This window comes from Erythranthe guttata, chromosome 6 (genome assembly GCF_056151865.1).
Source record: "Erythranthe guttata isolate IM_541 chromosome 6, IM_541, whole genome shotgun sequence".
NCBI classification, from domain to species: Eukaryota; Viridiplantae; Streptophyta; class Magnoliopsida; order Lamiales; family Phrymaceae; genus Erythranthe; species Erythranthe guttata.
The window spans coordinates 1,354,079-1,373,267 of NC_142538.1; the positions used below are offsets into that span (position 1 = coordinate 1,354,079).

Genomic DNA, 19,189 nt, shown 5'->3' on the forward strand with positions numbered 1-19,189 from the left:
ATAAGGTGATATGAAATAGGTGTATGGTACAGGATCCAGATGTGTGGCCCTGATTTCAAGATGCTATTGCTATCAACAAACCCATAAATCAATTGTTTTATATTATATATTTATGCGAATTGATTTTTATTATTTCGAATTGATTTGTTATACTACTTTAAATCGATATTTTCTAAATAAATATTTATAATTTATTTGGTGAGGTATTTGATTTACTTGGGCCAAAAATATTATATATAGAGCCCAATTACAAGCAACGACCCAATATATGCCTTCAACCCATAGTCAAATTAACAGTGTATAAACGGTATAGTAGAGGCAATTAATTCACTCTTCATCATTTTTCACGTATATTGCGATTCAAATGTTTGTTTGTGACGCATGTAAAGCTCTCAATTTTCAATTAAAAAGGTTTTTTCAAGAATCACTGTGAACTCGAAGACTACATTAAAATGATTCGTATTGATTTACTATTGACCGCATTAGTATTAATATTATTCGTTGTTTATACTTCAAATTACGAGATTTGTTTGTGGTCGAATAAATAATTAGTACATAAATAATAAATATTAAGTCATTTACAAGTTAATGTCACGTTCTTGTCCCCACCGTTTACAACTAAATGTATAAAGGTCACTTTAAAAGCACACAAACCGAATTATTATATCCACTATAGTTATATTGCACGCGATGCCGCCAAATAGTAAGTTGTAGTGTTTTACAAGATAAAATTGCAAAATTATATGATAAATACTAAAATACCCTTGTCAGCAATTGTTTTTAAACTAATTAATTTAAGAGGGGTGAGGGGTAAAACCGTAAAACAAATGCAATTAGTTTTAATTTTTAAGGTGATTCATAATATTGTTTGGCTTATCAATTAGGACCACTTGATTAGAGTTTGTTAGGTCTAAACCATCATATAAGGAATATGCCATATTTTGAGACGTAAAAGAATATTCTTATTTATATTTGAAAATTGAAAATAAATTTATTCAGGCAAAAAAGGAAGTTGGAAAAATTGTAATGGTATCTAATACTTAAACCAAAATTACAGAAGAAAAAAAAAATGAAGAATAATTTTTTATATATATATATACACATTAAATAAATAAATAAATAAAAGAGAATATAGAAAAGGCAGAAACAGCATCTGCATATTGCTTTTTATTCCATTATTCTTTTTTTCTTTTCCTTCTCAAAACGCGTTTTGCTATACATTTTTGTGGGCCCTACAAATTGTTGCAATAAAAAGAAGAAAAAAAAGTCAAAATGCGCGACACAATCTTCCAATCCCAAAATTCACTATGAGCACGTCTGTCGGCATTTCTTTATTCATTTAAAAAAAAAAAAACTTATAAAATTAATTATATATATTATATGATATGTGTGACATCTGAGCCTGCCACGCCTAGTGGAGTGATCATGTGGGCATTGAGTTGAATAATGTTGTGTGTTTGTGTATGAACGTGCATTAGTTTTGGTTTATTGAATTGTTAATGTATATATAGTTTGTTTTTGGATATTAAAGAATGTTGCAATCAATCTCAATAAGATATGTAACGGACGAAGCCCTAATTTGAGTGGTGTTGTTTGACTTTGATTTTAGATAATTAATTAATAATTGAGTTAAGTTGCACTTTAGAACTTGACCTAATGGCTAATACATATAGGCATAGCTACTAGAATTTATCTTATTTTTAATTATGATATTTATACTTTTATTCTAATTAAGTAATTATGATTACTAAAGCCCAATAAGACTCAAATCAACTTAATCAAGTTGGCCGTGTTGTTGCCCGCCCGCATGAGTACAGTTAGGCAGTAAGTTGGTGCAATGTTCAAGAATCGAGAACCGAGTACCGATAGATGTATTTTTTTTGATAAGTAGAGTACCGATAGATGTAGTACTATGTTTGATTTGAGCTTGATTATTGGGCCAGATTGTAAAGTGTCACAGCCCACATTTATGATTTATGCTATAATTAAGTAAACAAACAAATAATAAATAAATATACCAATGAAATATAATAAAAATAAAAAATAAATACTGGTTTACCTTAACCATCGTGCTCCATAAACCTCAATCAAAGATGGGGTGGGGTACATTTCAATCTCTGCTTCCCTACAAAGAAGCAGCAATTCTCCACAATCATCAAATATATGCAAAACAATCAAGCAGTTGATATACATCCAAGTCCAAAATGAACGATAATGTACTCTACAAACGGCAAAAAACGAAAAAAAAAGAGAAAGCTTAATCGATACGAAAACTAATTAAATTACGACTGCATAACTTTATTTTGGGCAAGACAAGCAGGCGCCTTGAATGCATGACACTTCCACATCGACGACCTCTCGACAGGAATCAAACTATTGCTAGAGTTCTCAACAGAGAACAACTTCTGTGTTTTCGTCTCCTCTTTAGGGCTGCTGCTGCTTTGATCCCTCGAACTGCAAATGCTCAACGGCATTTTTTTCTGCTTAATTCTTCTCCTCCTTTTTCCAAAACTATCCAAAGATTCCGCCTCCATTTCCCCGTTTTCTGGAACTTCTCCATTATCCGATCCCACTTCTTCACCTCTGTCATGTTCCGATGTGTTCAAATCCACCATAAGCATGTCAATTCCCTTTCCTACACCGTTGCCGTTTATAGCTGAATTGGCTATCTTCATCTTCTTATTCTTGCGATTCTTCGATGAATCAGCGTCGGGCGATTTTCTCAAAGTTCTTGGGGAGCTATTGATGGCCTTGTGCAACTCGCGAGCCATTTCTTCGTCACTTCTGCAACTAGCCTTCCCCTTCCCCTTCATCTTCTTGTTGTACAACGCTTGAACGGGCACATGCTTTTTCGTCTTGTTCTTCTTTTGAAACCTGTCAGATTCCTCAGAGAGAGCGGCAACAAGATCCAAGGCATTCTTGGCAGCAGCCACTGCCTTTGCAGCTTTTACAGCTTTCTGTTCGGCATTAGCCCTTGCAGCTTCTGCAACTTTTGCAGCTTTCGTGGCAGCAGTTCGAGAGGCTTCAACAATTTCATCGAGAGGGTTACTCAAATGAGACCTCAATAGATCATTAAGGCGAGCATCGTACTCGCTCTCAGTACTAGGAGAACTTTGCCTCTTCAGTCCAGCCAGAAGCCGCTTTCGAGGTGGCAAAAGGGCATTCGTGTCCAAGTTGTTAACATCACACGTATTCGTCTCCATTTTTCTTCTACATCTATTGGCAACAGAATCATTAGCAAAACCTTCACAGCTCAATCAACAAGTATTCAATACAACAAGACAATTACAGCCCTAAAAGAATAATTACGAAGGGGGAAATTCGAGCTCGTATAAGTATAGAAACTCTGCAACTTCGAAGGAATGAAAAAGGATTAGGATTAAATTAACAACTATTATCTGCTGCATTAGGTTTGTGTATTAATCCCAAGGTTTTGCAGCTGCCTGATTTTCTCAATTTTTACACAGCTAAAAATTAGGGTTTCCAAAAGAGAAAAACATAAGTAGGTATGAACAGAGGAATTCCGCCGGCCTTGTGCTTCTTCCACAACCACAGATCTTATAAATTAGCGCCAAATCACAAGTTGAAAGGAATTTATTTTCTCCGATGATGATGATGATGATGATAGCAAAAAACAAAGACCAATAAACAAACTAAACACAGATCATCAACGCAAAAAGGAGAAGTAAAAATAACAGTACAGATTTACAAACCTGTAAATGGCGGAAAAATCAAAGGTTAAACATCAGATCATTCATCATCGTATCTCCGATGTTGAACCATAACAGCATCCTGCTACAGAAATATTTGTTACAAAAACAATAAGATTTAAACACTGAAATTCATTCAGCTTCGTCTGCTCCAAATTCCATCCCTACCAACAAAAAACACCGACGGGAAAATGCGCCGCCGTGATTGGCCAAAGAACGGTGAATTATGGCCTTAGGAATGAAAAAACCGAGCAGTGATAAACCGTTTGATGAATTTTAATTTTTTGGGGGAGAATTTAGGATTGTTAATCTAGATATTTAGATTGTGTTGATCTTAATTTGAAAGGATTTTATGCAGAAAGTTAGGCTTTTTGTAAGAAGAGATATGAGCTTTGGTGTGATTTCACCACGTAGTTTTTGCTGGTGACTTGGACGGAATTGCCTCGTAGATTTTTTGCCTGATGTGACGAAAATGCCCTCTTGTTGCCCTAGACATCAACATCTCCATCTTTATCTCCATAATATATATTTTTCTGTACACCTACTCCACTAAATATAGAAATAAAATGGAATATTTGATTTTCCCGGTTCATGGCCTAGCTGTTGGAGAAAGTGAAAATGTATCAAATAATCCAAGTTCGAATTTTCTTACCAACTAATGTAATTCGATTTTAATTAATAAAACATAATATCAATTTTCAATTCAATTGAACAGTATGGGGGAAGGAGTGCAAGGATGTGTTGCGGTAGCTTATCGCGATGGGTCGGCCCTTTTAGTATTGGGTCGAAAATTAACAATTTACAACTTATTGCCACGGATTCCGGGTCAGCAAAAATGGGTACTAACCACCGGATAAGAATATGATGACCTTTAACATCTCTCTTGCATATATGATGACATATAACGAATTACGAAAACTACACAAGCAAAAAGGAATCCTGCTAATATAACTAACTGAGTTTACGCAGAAATCATGAATATATAGAAACATTTAGCAGTCAAATTTAGGAAATTATGACCAAATTATCTTGGCTCAGCTACAACAAAATTACCATAATGCCCTAGATAGATCGATCAATCATAGGAGTTTCGGCCTCTTAGGTGTCTCAATCACCACCATCTGATCAGAAAAATTCTCATCCTCCCAGTTCATGTATGGCGGCTTGGGTGATTTGGGAGGTGAGCAGCACGTACGAACCTCGGTTTTCTTGCATCTATCTTCAAAGGACTTCTCCAACATCTCTTCCATCTCCAATTGCTGAAATTACGACAACAAATAGTCTCCTCCTAAATCTCCCTCTACTCAGACGAATTCATATATAACTAATGCATTGCAAAAAAAAAAAAAAAAAGAATCCGAAAACGCTACCTTTCTTGAAGATGACAACCGAAGTGCCTTCTTATCGGAGAGCCGCATTGGCATATCTGATAGCAGACAATGCAAATTAATAAACTGCCCAGAAACATAATAATCAGATCAAATAAAACTTACCATTATTTAGTCCCACTGAATTCAAGAAATGGTCCATATCCAGAGCTTTCATCTGTGCCTTGATGCATTCTCGATGATTGTGCAGAAATCTCTCCTCAACTACAGAACTCGAAATATTTTCTTCTGCAACAGTGTCCAACTTCCGTACAACCCTTGGCTTAACAGAGTTTGTTAGATCAGTGAGTGCTTTTCTACCCCCAATCTTTCCTTTCTCGGTTACATTTGACAATTTTACTCTAGAATCTTTCTCAACGGGAATCACATTTGTGGGGTTGTCTTTCTTCTTAGAATGAATCATAGAAGGGTTTCTCGAGTTAGATATGTCATTAAGAGCTTTCCTTCCACCAAGTCCCCGTTTCTTGTCAGCTTTGCTTGGATTAGTCTTTCCCACAGGAGTTGCAGCAGCTATATAAGATATATAAACATCATAAAATGATTGAGATAACAATGAAGCTTAAAAGAAGCTATAGTGTTGAAGTTACCATTGTAGAGTAAATTTAAGTTCTGATCTTGGAGTAGGCGATGAGCTGGGGTTGCCATTTCAACTTGTTCCTTTCACAGATCGATAAAGTATGTCAAATTAGCAATAAACACAAACGTAGTCCAAGATGGCAAGAAACATGTAATAAATCACTGCCAGTAGTTTTGCCACATATTCGTAGGCTCAGTTTCAGGTTCAGAGCAGCCATTTTTTAAGGTAAGATAATGTTCTCAGAGCAGTAGTTTCTAGCCTGCATACACGTTCGGTTAACATTCATATACTCCATTTACATGGAACGAGAAAATCGTATAAAACGGGGTGTGTCACAAAATTTCAGCTACAACTTAACTTCTATCTTCAATAGTCGAATTATTGCAAGAATCGGTTAACGCACCATACCAATTAGGAAATAAAGTATATACCAAAAGTTACAACCAATACATACGATAAGATAGCTTTTGCACAATTAACCTTAAAATACGCCACCTTCATTCCTAATAAGAAATCAATTCCTGACTTGAACAACACACAACATATAGGTTTTGATTCGACGAGAAAAAAAAGAAAAGCATTACAACAGTATAAAGTAACAACAGAAGAAAAAAGAACCGGCACAAACTGAAACCATTCAAATAACACCACTTCCTGGAGAACACCGAAATTAAACCATCAATTCACATTGCAATCAACGGAGACGAATCACTTGTTTACCAGAGAAATCAAATCAAAAATTCATAACGATACCCAACAATTCAATGCATCAGCAAGTAAAAATTGGGGGATTCAAAAATTTGCCACATGTTAACAAATTGTGCATACGATCATCCACATTCTAACTTCAGTGCACCCATTTAAATTGCACACACCCTTCAAAATTCAGCAGATCAATTTAACCAAAAATTTGAATCAAAAACAAAATCAGCATTCAGGGGCGAATAGACACATTCACGAATTCATATACGTAAACAGAATCTCCAACAGATTTTATACACGTCGTAACCCTAATGTTCCTTGGAAATTATTTTAGAGAAAATACTCACAGAAAATTCTCAGAAATTTATTGCTGATTTCTTGATTAACTTCGCCTTCGTTCCGAGTAAATTTCCTGCTTATAATCTCGAATAATAGCCAAAAAAAAAAAAAAATCTTCTCTCTTTTTCTTGGAATTGAGTTCAAAATGCTGTGAAACTTTTTTTCGTATGTAAAAAGCCGATTGAGGAGGGCAACGGTCAAATTTGATACCTTCTACTAAAATACCCCCATAATCAGATGATATTTACGAACAAATACCACCATATGTTCATAATTGGGCCTATACTAATGAGACTACAATGGGCTGCTTTGATAATTGAACCCTCCTCTGTTGGACCAAAAGTAGGCCCTTATTATTCAAATTTCAAATTAATTTAGGCAGCTTTTTAATTTAATTGTGGATATCTACTAATTTTTATTTTATTAAATTATAATATTTAATTGTATTATTAATGTATATTATTTAGTTAATTGAACTTGATCAATTTATTAATTTCGATTAGTTCCATCAGACTTGTACCTCTAATTTGTACCTCGAGTGCCGAAACAGAGAATAATACGAAGGACGAAGAAAATAATTTTTCTTATAGAATTTGCAAATTTAATTTGTGTGGTGTGAGGAATGACACACATTAGACATGTCAATAAATATCCAACAAATGTTAGGCTGGTTTATGCATTAATAACTAGATTGATCATCGATCTTCGTCCATTCAATTTTTTTTAATACATGCAACATCAATTATTACACCCCTTCTTCCCCATTCCCACAATCGTTATGATTATATGTGTTTTAGTTCCCCTTCTTTACTTTTATGTTGGCATGTGACGTCATCCTCCCTTTTTCAAATCATTCATTTCATACTTATCTCTCTCTCTCTCTAGATCTCTCTCTCTCTCCACAATATTTATGACCATTTATTCGGCTAGTGATAAACGGACGTCACTGAATTTTTGGTGTAGCAAATCTTAGTTTTGTGTAGTTAACATTTTAAGTTTTGATCGTAATTTAACACTTGTATTAAATGAACAAATGTACCATGCACCAAACTTTTGATCCAGTAATATATATGATTATCTTTTCATGTTGAGAGAGAGAGAGAGAGAGAGAGAGAGAGAGAGAGAGAGAGAGAGTACAATACAATTTCTTAGCTTTGCAGTTTGCATCATGAATGAAGGCAAGCACAAAAGTAATGGCAGCAATAGAATGCCATGCTCATACAATTAATTTTTTACCATCCATAGATCTTCGTAAATGCATTTCTTGCTTTTCTTTCCCCCATTTATTGTTCTTTACTTGTTTGCAGGGTTCGGGTTAGCCCGGCCCGGTATTATTTCCTGAAAAAATAAAGCTTATTATCTCTATAGTATAAATTAAATGACTATCCTACCTTAGAAGATTGTGGTGTTTATACTACATCGTGTAAAATAAAATGGTAGATCTTTGTCATTTGCACACACATAAATTAGCGTGTGTAGCAAAAAATAAAATAAATAAAACACCAGTTGTGACATTCACCGAGTCTAGCATAGTAACAACCGGTCTGATAGACTTAAATTTCATCATAAGCTCGTATTACGGGTCCAATTTGCCTATTAATAATTGGTGGACTAGAGTAATTAACAATATTTGTTGGGTCCAAGTAGGTAGGTTTAACTTCACTTAGGCCTATTACATTAAATTTTATTGAATTTGAGTCCACCACATACATGCATAGACAAGAATTGAGTTAGTTGGAGATGCAAGATAAAAAGGTAAGATTGGTTGTTTAGGACCGAATATGAAACAAAAGGAAGTAATAGTATATAAAAATACTACAATAAGTAGATATAATTCAATTTTAGGCAGCAAGTTTGGTGACTAAAGTGCTGCAAAAATGGATATATATATAATCAACTCTTCCGCCACGCGCACGTGAACAAACACTACAGCTGTTTTTAATTTTTAAATAAATTCCAATAAGAATTCTGAATTTATACACTAGTAGAAGATTACAGTTGTGGAACACAGGACCCTTGTTAACTAATGGTGATAGTACACGTGTCCCACCAAACACAACCCACCACAACCAAATAGTAGAATAATCTTTTCTCGTGGGCCCCCCCAACCTTTGGAGTTTCGGATCAAAAGCAATCTTTACAAACCAACGACTAACAATTAACTATAATTAATTAATTAACAACATTAATAAAAATATATAAATAATATTGCGAAATTTCAAATATATTTACTGTGTAATAAAGTCAACTCAAAAGACGATATCCACCGAGAGTCAAATACATGTCAAATTAGAAGCAAATAGTGCAGCAAGTAACAATCCAACACCAAAATGTATTGCAGTTCGAATATAGAATAATAAAATAAAATAAAAAAATGGAAAGTGTGACAAACACGCGCCGTTTATGACTTGTTCTTCCTCACACCCATTTCCATTTTTTTTCTTTGGGATGATGAAAACGTTAATACAAACGCTAATAATGTTTTTAACCAAACTGATTTAACAGTTTTGGGGCCTAAAAAGTTAACGGAATATGCGATTTCAACGCCAAGCAGAAGCGACGGTGAGGATTCGTCCCATCCAACCAAAGCAGATGCCGCCGGATTCCTCGTTGACACTGAATCCCGGGTTGCCATGTGTTCCCGAGTTGAGCTTGGACCGGAGCGACTCGACGGCGAGTTGACTCATCTTCCTTGGCTGAAACCCGGCCATGCTCATCCGGGCCCGCCACTTACCCAACACTTCGCATCTTTCCACGCGATCCCTACCCTCGCCCGCAACCGAGTTGCTTATTTTACGACTCAGCCCCTCCTCGATTCTGACTCGGTCGGGGTTCTCTCTTGACACGGTGGCGTCCAGCGAGTCAAACAACGCGCCGTAGTACTCGTACGCATCGCGGACGCGGGCGGTTAGAGGCGCTGTGTTCGTGTTCATTTCCTGCTCCACCACCGTCATCACCTCCGGCGACAGACCCTTCACGCGGCGGAGCAGCTCGTCTCTCAGATTCTCCGTCGTCACGCTCTCGTCCGGCAGCTTGTACAGCTTGAACGCAAAATTCACGCACAGTGCCACGTCGGATTGTATTTCCAGCTTCTCACGCGTCAAGTTGCCGATATTCAAATTTCCGACGTCAAAATTAAGCGAAACCCCGATTTTGCTGGCCAGTGCTTTGAGCCCCACCCCTACGATCTTCAGCTTTTCTTCTCCGGCGGCGGTGGAGAAATCCGTGAAGGCGGTGATCTTCAGTGCGGCGGCGGGTTTGTTATCGAGCTTCTTCTTGGCCGCCAGCGCGTGGAGCAAATGCACGTACTGACCCCCCTGGCCGATGTCAAAATCCAAGACGTGGATTTTGTCGAAACCCTGCTCCCAGGTGGCCTCAAGGATGGCTAGATTTGCTGCCATGAAACCGAGCTTGAAACACGGCGACACGTCATACAACATCTGCGTCGACGCCGTGTGTTCCTTGCCGTAAATAATCTCCGGCGAAATCGGTTGTTGATTCTCCGCCGGCCCCACGCGCGACTTTAAAGCCGATACCATGTAAGACGTGAGCCTCTGTTCGGGGGTTCCCCTCGCGTTCCCCGACTGCTGGAGGCGCGTGAGGATTTCTACCGCCGCTTCCGGCTTGGCTTCAGAGATCGCCGCCGCGGTGTCGATAAGTGCTTGCTTTGGGCACGGCAGCGGAGGGGAGGCTGAGGTGGAAGAACAACACGAGGAAGAAGACGAAGTCGGAGAAGGAGAGACTGGCTTCTGAATAATCGGATTTATCAGATTCTGAATTGTCTCCGACCACTCGCTGTCGGTAACAACAGAAACAGTTTCGGCGTCGTCTTCATCTCCTAGCAGCTGCTTTTCCAGCTCTTGAAGCCGATGACTCATCATAATCTTCTCCGACTCATGCGCTGAACCCTCTGTACCCGGACCCAGACCCGGACCCGAAATATTCATGCCCGTATTTGCAAACCCTGTGTGTTGAGACATATTCCGGATATTTGATCTGTGCGAAAGAGTCATCGGTTGTAGCCGGTGATGCTGAAGAATCGGTAGGCCGTACCTCGAATTTCCGGAAGTTGAAACTGACGAGGATGAGGAAAATTCCGGCGAAATTGACGGAACCGGAGGAAAATCCACTGGAGAGAGCGGAGATATCGGAGATGCATGCTGGTGGTAATTAGGGCGTGGCTTCACGTTCCGGAGGTAGAATCCTAAACCTTGTCGGTTCCGCTGCTGCTGCAAAAAGCTCTGCTGCTGCTGAAACTCCGCCAGGGACCTCTTTCCGATGAAATTAGGTCGGTGGATCTGGGCGGCCGGATCGGGCGGAATTCCGGATACGGGTGAACGGAAAGCAAATTGCTGCTGTGCGTTGAGACTGGAATTGTAATTGTTGTTCATGTTTGTGGACATAGCAGTGGATCTTCTCCCGGCGGAGAAGAAATCAGGGACGCCGCCGGAGTAGCCGGAAGACATTTTTTTTTCTTCACCGCAAATTGAGAAACGGTGGCGTTTCAGAGAAATTCCGCATTTAGGAGAAATGGGGGAAAGAGTGTGTGTTTCTAGAGAGAGAAGTGTTTTTAGAGAGAGAAAAGAGGAGGAGGCCGTGTGGGGAAAGTGTTCTTTTTCAATTTAAATTTATTGGATTGATTCTCTGTTGTGATTAGTCATTACTCATTATTATTATTGTAATAGTAATAAACTAGTATTTCACCCGTGCGATGCACGGGGCATTGAGTTCTAACAAATATTTGATATTAAAAAAGTTCTTGAAATAGTAAGATGAATGGTTGATATGCAATACAAAGTATTAGAAAAATATTTAATAAAAAACTATTTCGTATGGTGTAAGGGATCAATTAAGCCAAAATAAGTGGAAAAGTTAACAATCGAAGGTTTTTTTTCCGTATACAAAGAGTGAATACATCGTTGGTCCCAAACTTATACAACCATAAGGAACAATTAATTCAAATTCTTAATCTGATCCAAACAATTATTGTTATTGCGTTTGATAACAACCGCCATAACGCATGTATCCAATACAATGCGAGTAGCCTACATATTTTGTACAGTGGTCATACGAAATAACTAACAATTACCAAAACAACAACAATATAAATGTTTAATGAAATAAAATCATTTTACGCTAAATTTACCTTGATAAAAAATCTTGAGTGGAAGCGATAGTAAGTTCATAGTACAATACAAATTACGAATAACCGATACATATAAGTAATAAAAAATTAAAGGTTGTTATTTAATAATGTATACAATTTTACATAGTTACCTTAATATATGCTGAAAAGTTTCAAGGTGTACCACATTGTTTGTAACGTTGGTCGTATCGGCAGATTCCTACTTGATAAAAATCTTACATAGGGGTTATTTAATTGAACAGGTTGCACACCAGATTGGAATAAACAAACTCGATAAGATCCAAAAAATGATTCGAAAGAATCACGAATCAGCAATGTCATCGGGAATTTCAATTCCAGTACTGTTTTTATATATCAATCCTAATCATAATCCTCAATTTATTTTATACTACACCCAATAAAATACACCTGGTAGATCTTTATTCATTTATATGCGCAAACAAACAAACACACACATTGGTGTGTGGATCAACGGTAAAAAAATCACCCATTGTAGTTTTCATCGGCTGTAGCAGAGAAATAACCCATAATCCTTATACTAATACTAATACTAATAATATTATTACATATATCATATGATAATGCTAACTTTAATATACTAATGTCAATAATAATACTAATATTAATATACCAATAACAATAACAATAACAATATCAATACCAATAGCAATACCAATACCAATACTAACACCAATAGTAATACCAACACCAACACCAATACCAACACCAACACCAACACCAACACCATTACCATTACCATTACCAATAACATTACCATTATTACCGTTACCATTGCCCTTACCATTGCCGTTAAAATTGCCATTACTATTGCCATCACTACTACCATTATCAATACCATTATCATTGCCATTACATGTACCATTATCAATACCATAAAAATACTAATACCAATATCAATACCAATACTAATACCAATACCAATACCAATATCAACACAAATACATATATCAATACTAATACCAATATCGATACCAATACTAATACCGATGCCAATACCAGTATCAATACTAATACCAATACCAATAGAAATATCAATAACAATAACGATACCATTACCAATACCATTACAATTAACATTACCATTACCATTACTAATAATCGTAATCCTAATCCTAATTGAAATTCAATCCTAATTATAATGCTAATGTTAATTATAATACTAATCATAATTCCAATCATAATAAAAATACTAATCATTATCCTAATTATAATCATAATACTAATGCTAATGCTAATACTAATACTACTACTAATACTAATAATAATATGAATATCAATATCAATACCAATATCTTTACCAATAGTACTAATTTCATTATCAATACCATTACCATTACCATTATCATTACCATTATCATAACCATTACCATTATCATAACCATTACCATTACCATTAACAATACCATTACCATTACCACTACCATTACTATTACCATTACCAAAGCTAATATACTAATGACAATCATAATGCTAATCCTAACATAAATGCTAATGTTACTCCTAACCCTAATCATAATTCTAATACCAATTCTAATTATAACTATAATCCTAATCACAATCCGGATCATAATCATAATCTTAATCATAATGCCAATGCTAATCTTAATCCTAATATTAATTCTAGTCATAATCCTAATCCTAATAATAATAATAATATTGATCCTAATAAAAATCGAAATATGCTAATGATAACAATATTCTTAATACCAATCCTAATATGCTAATTCTACTGCTAATCATAATCTTAATTCTAATCATAATGCTAATACTAATACTAATACTAATTATAATTATAAAGCTAACCCTAATACTAATATGCATACTAATACTAATTATAATCATAAAGCTAACCCTAATACTAATATGCATACTAATATTATATATGCTAATGCTAATGATAATATTAATGCTAACAGAATGCTAATATTAATACTATTACTACTAATACTAATACTAATACTAATACTAATACTAATACCAATACTAATACCAATACCAATACCAATACAAATACCAATACCAATACCAATACCAATATAATACCAATACCCAATACTAATACTACTAATACTAATACTAATACTAATACTAATACTAATACTAATACTATTACTATTATTAATACTAATACTAATACTAATACTAATACTAATACTAATACTAATACTAATACTAATACTAATACTAATACTAATACTAATACTAATACTAATACTAATACCAATACTAATATTAATATTAATACTAATACTAATGTCTAATATTAATACTAATATTAATACTAATACTAATACTAATACTAATACTAATACTAATAGTAATACTCATTTTAATATTGTTACTCATACTAATATTAATACTGATATTAGTACTAATAATGCTACTGATACTGATATATACTAATACTGATACTGGTACTAATACTTATACTAATACTCATACTGATATTAATATTAATATTAATACTAATACTAATACTAATACTCATACTGATATTAATATTAATATTAATACTAATACTAATACTAATACTCATACTGATATTAATATTAATATTAATACTAATACTAATATTCATACTGATATTAATATTAATGTTAATACTAATACTAATACTAATATTCATACTCATACTGATACTAATGCTAATAATAATAATAATACTGATACTGATACTGATACTGATACTCATAGTAATATTAATATTAATATTAATACTGATACTCATAGTAATATTAATATTAATATTAATAGTAATACTAATATAATATTAATATTAATATTGATACGCATACTGACACTCATACTAATACTGATTCTCATACTCATACTAATACTCATATTATTACTAATATTGTTACTCATACTAATACTGATACTAATACTGATAATGATACTAATATTGGTAATGATAATAATAATATTGATACCTATATTAATACTGATACTGATATTAATACTGATTCTGATACCGATATTGATAGTGATGTTAATACTGATATTAATACTAATATTAATACTAATACTAATACTTATAATACTAATACTAATACTAATACTAATACTAATACTAATACTAATACTAATACTAATACTAATACTAATACTAATACTAATACTAATACTAATACTAATACTAATACTAATACTAATACTAATACTAATACTAATACTAATACTAATACTAATACTTATACTAATACTAATACTAATACTAATACTAATACTAATACTAATACTAATACTAATACTAATACTAATACTAATACTAATACTAATACTAATACTAATACTAATGCTAACACTATTACTATTACTAATACTAATATTAATACTAATACTATTACTAATATTAGTACTAATACTATTACTAATACTAATATGTTAATATTGTTAATGTTAATGCTAATGTACTAATGCTAATACCAATTTTAATGCTAATGCAAATCTGGATATGCTAAAGCTAATTATAATTGTAATCCTAATATTATCTAAATCATTATCGTATTCTTAATCCTATTCATAATACTAATCATAAATCTAATGGTAATTCTAATCATATTCATAACACTAATCATAATTCTAATCATAACCCTAATAATTTTAATACTAATAATGCTAATGGTAATGGTACTGCTAATGTTAATTATAAATATAATTCTAATTCTAATCTTAATTCTAATCATAAACATGTCACTGTAGTACTAATCATAAGCATAATTTCAATTATAATTCTAATAGTAATATAAATCATAATCATAATTCTAATATTAATTATAATACTATATTAATCCTAATTATAATTCGAATCATAATCCTAGTATTAGTACTAATACTAATTCAAAGAATATTAAGTATAATCCTAATACTAATCACAATCCTAATTTTGTTTTTGCATTATTTTTTTTCCCAATGATCTATTATTTTGTATCAAAAATAATTTTATTAAATCACGCGACTTTTATTTCAATCCTTATGCGTGGTAGCTGAAGCATCAAAAAACACATATTAAATATATTAGAAAATAATATTTAATTATATTATCAAAGTGACGTTAAAATTATTTAAAATATTATCAGGACATAAGAAAATGTTAAGACGTAAAAAGAACAATAATCGTTGTTAGTAGGATAAATTATGAAAATCCTCTTCAACTTAGGCTAAATTATGGAAAACACCCCACTAATCGTAATTATCAAAATCCCCTTGATGTTTTTTTCTGTCTTACATGACCCCCTTATGGTGTGAGTTTTTACGGAATATTTTTTATTCCATGTAATTAATATCCCAAAAAAATGTGGATTCTACTCTTGGCGTCGTGAAATTTATTTTATCCTACTTTTTAAATACAAAAAAATATGATCAAGGGAGGTAATGGTAATACTTAAAAGTTGTGAATAAGAAGAATAAATATTTCGTGTAAAGTCCCATGAGGGCAATTTGTGTATTTAAAAAGTACCATAAAGAAATGTCGCCTGTGCAGAGTAGAATTGGCATTTTTCAGGGAATATTCCACGTAATAAAAAAAATTCGTGTAAAATCATATCATAAGGGGGTCGATGTAAGACGAAAACGAACACCCGGGGAATTTTGGTAGTTGCGAATATGTGGGGTGTTTTTCTTAATTTAGTCTAAGTTCAGGGGTTTTTTGTAATTTATCCTTGTTAATATACAACTTAAATTGATTTACACGTATGATCATATGTTAGAAACTAACATAAAGGAAAGGCTGATGCTAATGAAAATAGATCAAATTTCAAGTAAGCAAAAGTCATTATAAAGTGCTTATAAAAATAATAAATGGAAAAAAAAATTAATTGGATTTTTGTGTAAGTCAGTCGAATATATTGTGATATCAAAAAATAAAAAATGAGATATAAAATAGATATTAGATTATTATAAGTATTATAAAATATATAATTTTATTTTACAAATATTTTAAAAATGGAAATTAAGAAAATAAACTTATCTTATTATATTTGATGGGGAAATAGCAAACTTAAGAATATTTCACTAACTTAGATACATAACTTGTAAGTTAGACAAAAGAATTCATGTATTATGATATGAAAATATAGTGAGATATATACGGTGTTAAAATATTTAAAAATCAATTATTTACGCTATAATGCCCTACATTAATATTTTTATTTTCATATGGTTTAAAATTTTAATTTTAAAAAGTAGTCAGCATATTAGTAGCTAAACATATTTTTTTTTGCAATGATAGGTTGTATATATGTTTACCAACACTATAATGGATCATAGTAAATCTCATATAAGTTCGATTTGGTACCAATATCGTACCAAATGAAATGATAACCATTAATTTGGTTTTTGTTAGATAAAAAATTTTGTTGGTATACTATGATATTTGATAACTTTTTCCATTCATAGCCACAATATTGCATCAAAACTTTCTCAATTTGAAAAGACACACACATACTTATGCAATTACATTTCATATAATTGTAGTCTTTTATGTAATATATAAATATCTTATTGAGTTTATAACTAAAAATGGATCATAGAAACTACTGATTTGCCAATTGATATTGTATTTGTTAATGTAAATTATCAAAACCTTTAATCACCATTTTCATACTAAAAAATAGTAATTTTTAATTCCAACAGAATTATGAAATGAGGATTGTATTTTGATATTTCATCTTTCGGATTGTAAAAATACATCATGCATAATAAAATATCAACCATGAGTTATGAATTTAACCACTTCAGTGTCCATTTAGAAAATGACATGTCGCAATTAGATATATAAATCAATTTAATTATGTTTAATTAACATCAATATAATATACACATATGGTTGGAGCAAATACATTTAGATAAATATCAAAATAAAATATTAAATATCACATAAATTTTTGCAAACTCATTTTGATATTTTTGGGTTGGAGTTACTCTAGATGTGTACTTCATTATATTTATCACAGTGAAATAATTATTAGTGGAATACAATATATAGTATATACGATCATTATACATTTTAAATAAAACAATTGGTATTCTTAATCTTTTTTTCTTTCAGAGAGATATTACTAATCTTTGGTATTAAATAAAGTGAATAAATAAATAACACCAAAGATTTAGAATAACATTGTTATATTTTGAAATATATAAAATCAATTCATATTTTTTTTTATCAACTAATTAAACTTAACTTAAGTTATTTAATTTAGTAGTATAATCATAAGAAAGTTTGTATGTTAATTAGTATATAATTAAAAAGTTAAATCAATCATACATTTTTGTCACTGGATTCAATGAACAAAAAACAAAAGTTAAAACAATGACATGAAATTCAAGTAGTATAATTTTCAATATGGTAAATAATTGACAGCATGTTAGTGTACACATGGCAGACCAAAAAATGAGTGCCAATTTTCACATTATTTATAATATGGTCATGTTTATATAAAATATATAACATCAAATGATTTTTTTTTCAATATCTTTTTTTTTTTTAAATATAAATCCATGTTTTTTTTTAATATAAATCCATCTTTTTTTTAATACCAATCAAGGAATTAAAATAAGGGAAGATTTGAAATTGCATTTAACTAAATTCAAATAAAATTAATTATTATTAAAATTAAATTAAATTAAATTCAATCATAAATCTATTTAGAGTTTGCCAAGAAAGTTGATATATTTAGAACATTTTATAAATGATAGGATATAAATACATTAATAAAATAATTAAATATATTTAATTATCTTTAATTTTAGAAAACGGTAACATATTTTTTGATGATTTATTTTCACCAATTAATTTGCCACATGGGATGAAATTGAATACATGCCAAATGTCAAGCAATTGAGGATGAAATTCAATTTTTATATATTATATAACATAAGTTACATTAGATCTTATTATATAATGAAATATTACAATAAAACATAAACAGAACGAAAAAAAGAAAAACATCCATTGAACAAACTAAATGAATTTTTGTACAAAAAACATCACACACTTGTTATATAAATTACGGAAGGGAAAAAAACACATGACTATATCATGTGAAAGTAAAAAAACACTATGTGGAGTAAGGATGCTATGTAATGGGTGAAAATGGAGGGTATTATACTTAGTTCTCTCTCACCCATTTTCTAACCAAATCACGTAAAAGTTGTGTTTTTTATATATAAAAATCCATCAAATATTTTCACCAATTGCAATAAAAGATCTACCAATTGGATAATTTGATAATAAAAGTTTATGAGAATTTCTTTTATATCTCACGTGAGAAAATAAAAATTTAAGTAATTTAAAGAGACTTTTTTT

General features: G+C 32.1%; 3 protein-coding genes across 4 annotated transcripts; all 3 read right to left on the minus strand.

Annotated features, from left to right (window-relative positions):
- Positions 1–2,108: 2,108 nt before the first annotated feature.
- Positions 2,109–4,097, minus strand: LOC105971870 (uncharacterized). Its single transcript, XM_012996790.2, has 2 exons — positions 3,714–4,097; positions 2,109–3,216 (listed from the first exon to the last, which is right to left on the minus strand). The coding sequence occupies exon 2, from the start codon at positions 3,201–3,203 to the stop codon at positions 2,283–2,285; it is 921 nt and encodes a 306-aa protein (XP_012852244.2). The 5' UTR covers positions 3,204–3,216; positions 3,714–4,097; the 3' UTR covers positions 2,109–2,282.
- Positions 4,098–4,583: 486 nt separating this feature from the next.
- LOC105971937 (uncharacterized) lies at positions 4,584–6,943 on the minus strand. 2 transcript variants are annotated; one of them, XM_012996874.2, is made up of 5 exons: positions 6,725–6,943; positions 5,686–5,755; positions 5,204–5,608; positions 5,081–5,136; positions 4,584–4,969 (listed from the first exon to the last, which is right to left on the minus strand). In XM_012996874.2, exons 2-5 carry the CDS (start codon positions 5,741–5,743, stop codon positions 4,790–4,792), a joined length of 699 nt encoding a protein of 232 aa, XP_012852328.1. In that variant the 5' UTR covers positions 5,744–5,755; positions 6,725–6,943; the 3' UTR covers positions 4,584–4,789. The 2 variants fall into 2 exon arrangements, with proteins under 2 accessions (XP_012852328.1, XP_088675397.1); XM_088819271.1 differs by having other exon boundaries at positions 5,686–5,753; positions 6,734–6,820.
- A 1,981-nt stretch (positions 6,944–8,924) lies between these two features.
- On the minus strand, positions 8,925–11,396 carry LOC105971614 (scarecrow-like protein 8). The gene has a single exon (XM_088819272.1). It carries the CDS (start codon positions 11,180–11,182, stop codon positions 9,257–9,259), a length of 1,926 nt encoding a protein of 641 aa, XP_088675398.1. The 5' UTR covers positions 11,183–11,396; the 3' UTR covers positions 8,925–9,256.
- Between the last annotated feature and the right edge of the window lie 7,793 nt (positions 11,397–19,189).

Bases quoted from the DNA above. Each gene is read 5' to 3' on its own strand.
- LOC105971870 (XM_012996790.2), bottom strand. From the start codon at position 3,203: ATGGAGACGAATACGTGTGATGTTAACAACTTGGACACGAATGCCCTT.
- LOC105971937 (XM_012996874.2), bottom strand. From the start codon at position 5,743: ATGGCAACCCCAGCTCATCGCCTACTCCAAGATCAGAACTTAAATTTA. The intron at 5,609-5,685 runs GTAACTTCAACA...TATCTTATATAG, and splicing joins CTTAAATTTACTCTACAATG to CTGCTGCAACTCCTGTGGGA. The intron at 4,970-5,080 runs GTAGCGTTTTCG...TCGTAATTTCAG, and splicing joins GGTTGTCATCTTCAAGAAAG to CAATTGGAGATGGAAGAGAT.
- LOC105971614 (XM_088819272.1), bottom strand. From the start codon at position 11,182: ATGTCTTCCGGCTACTCCGGCGGCGTCCCTGATTTCTTCTCCGCCGGG.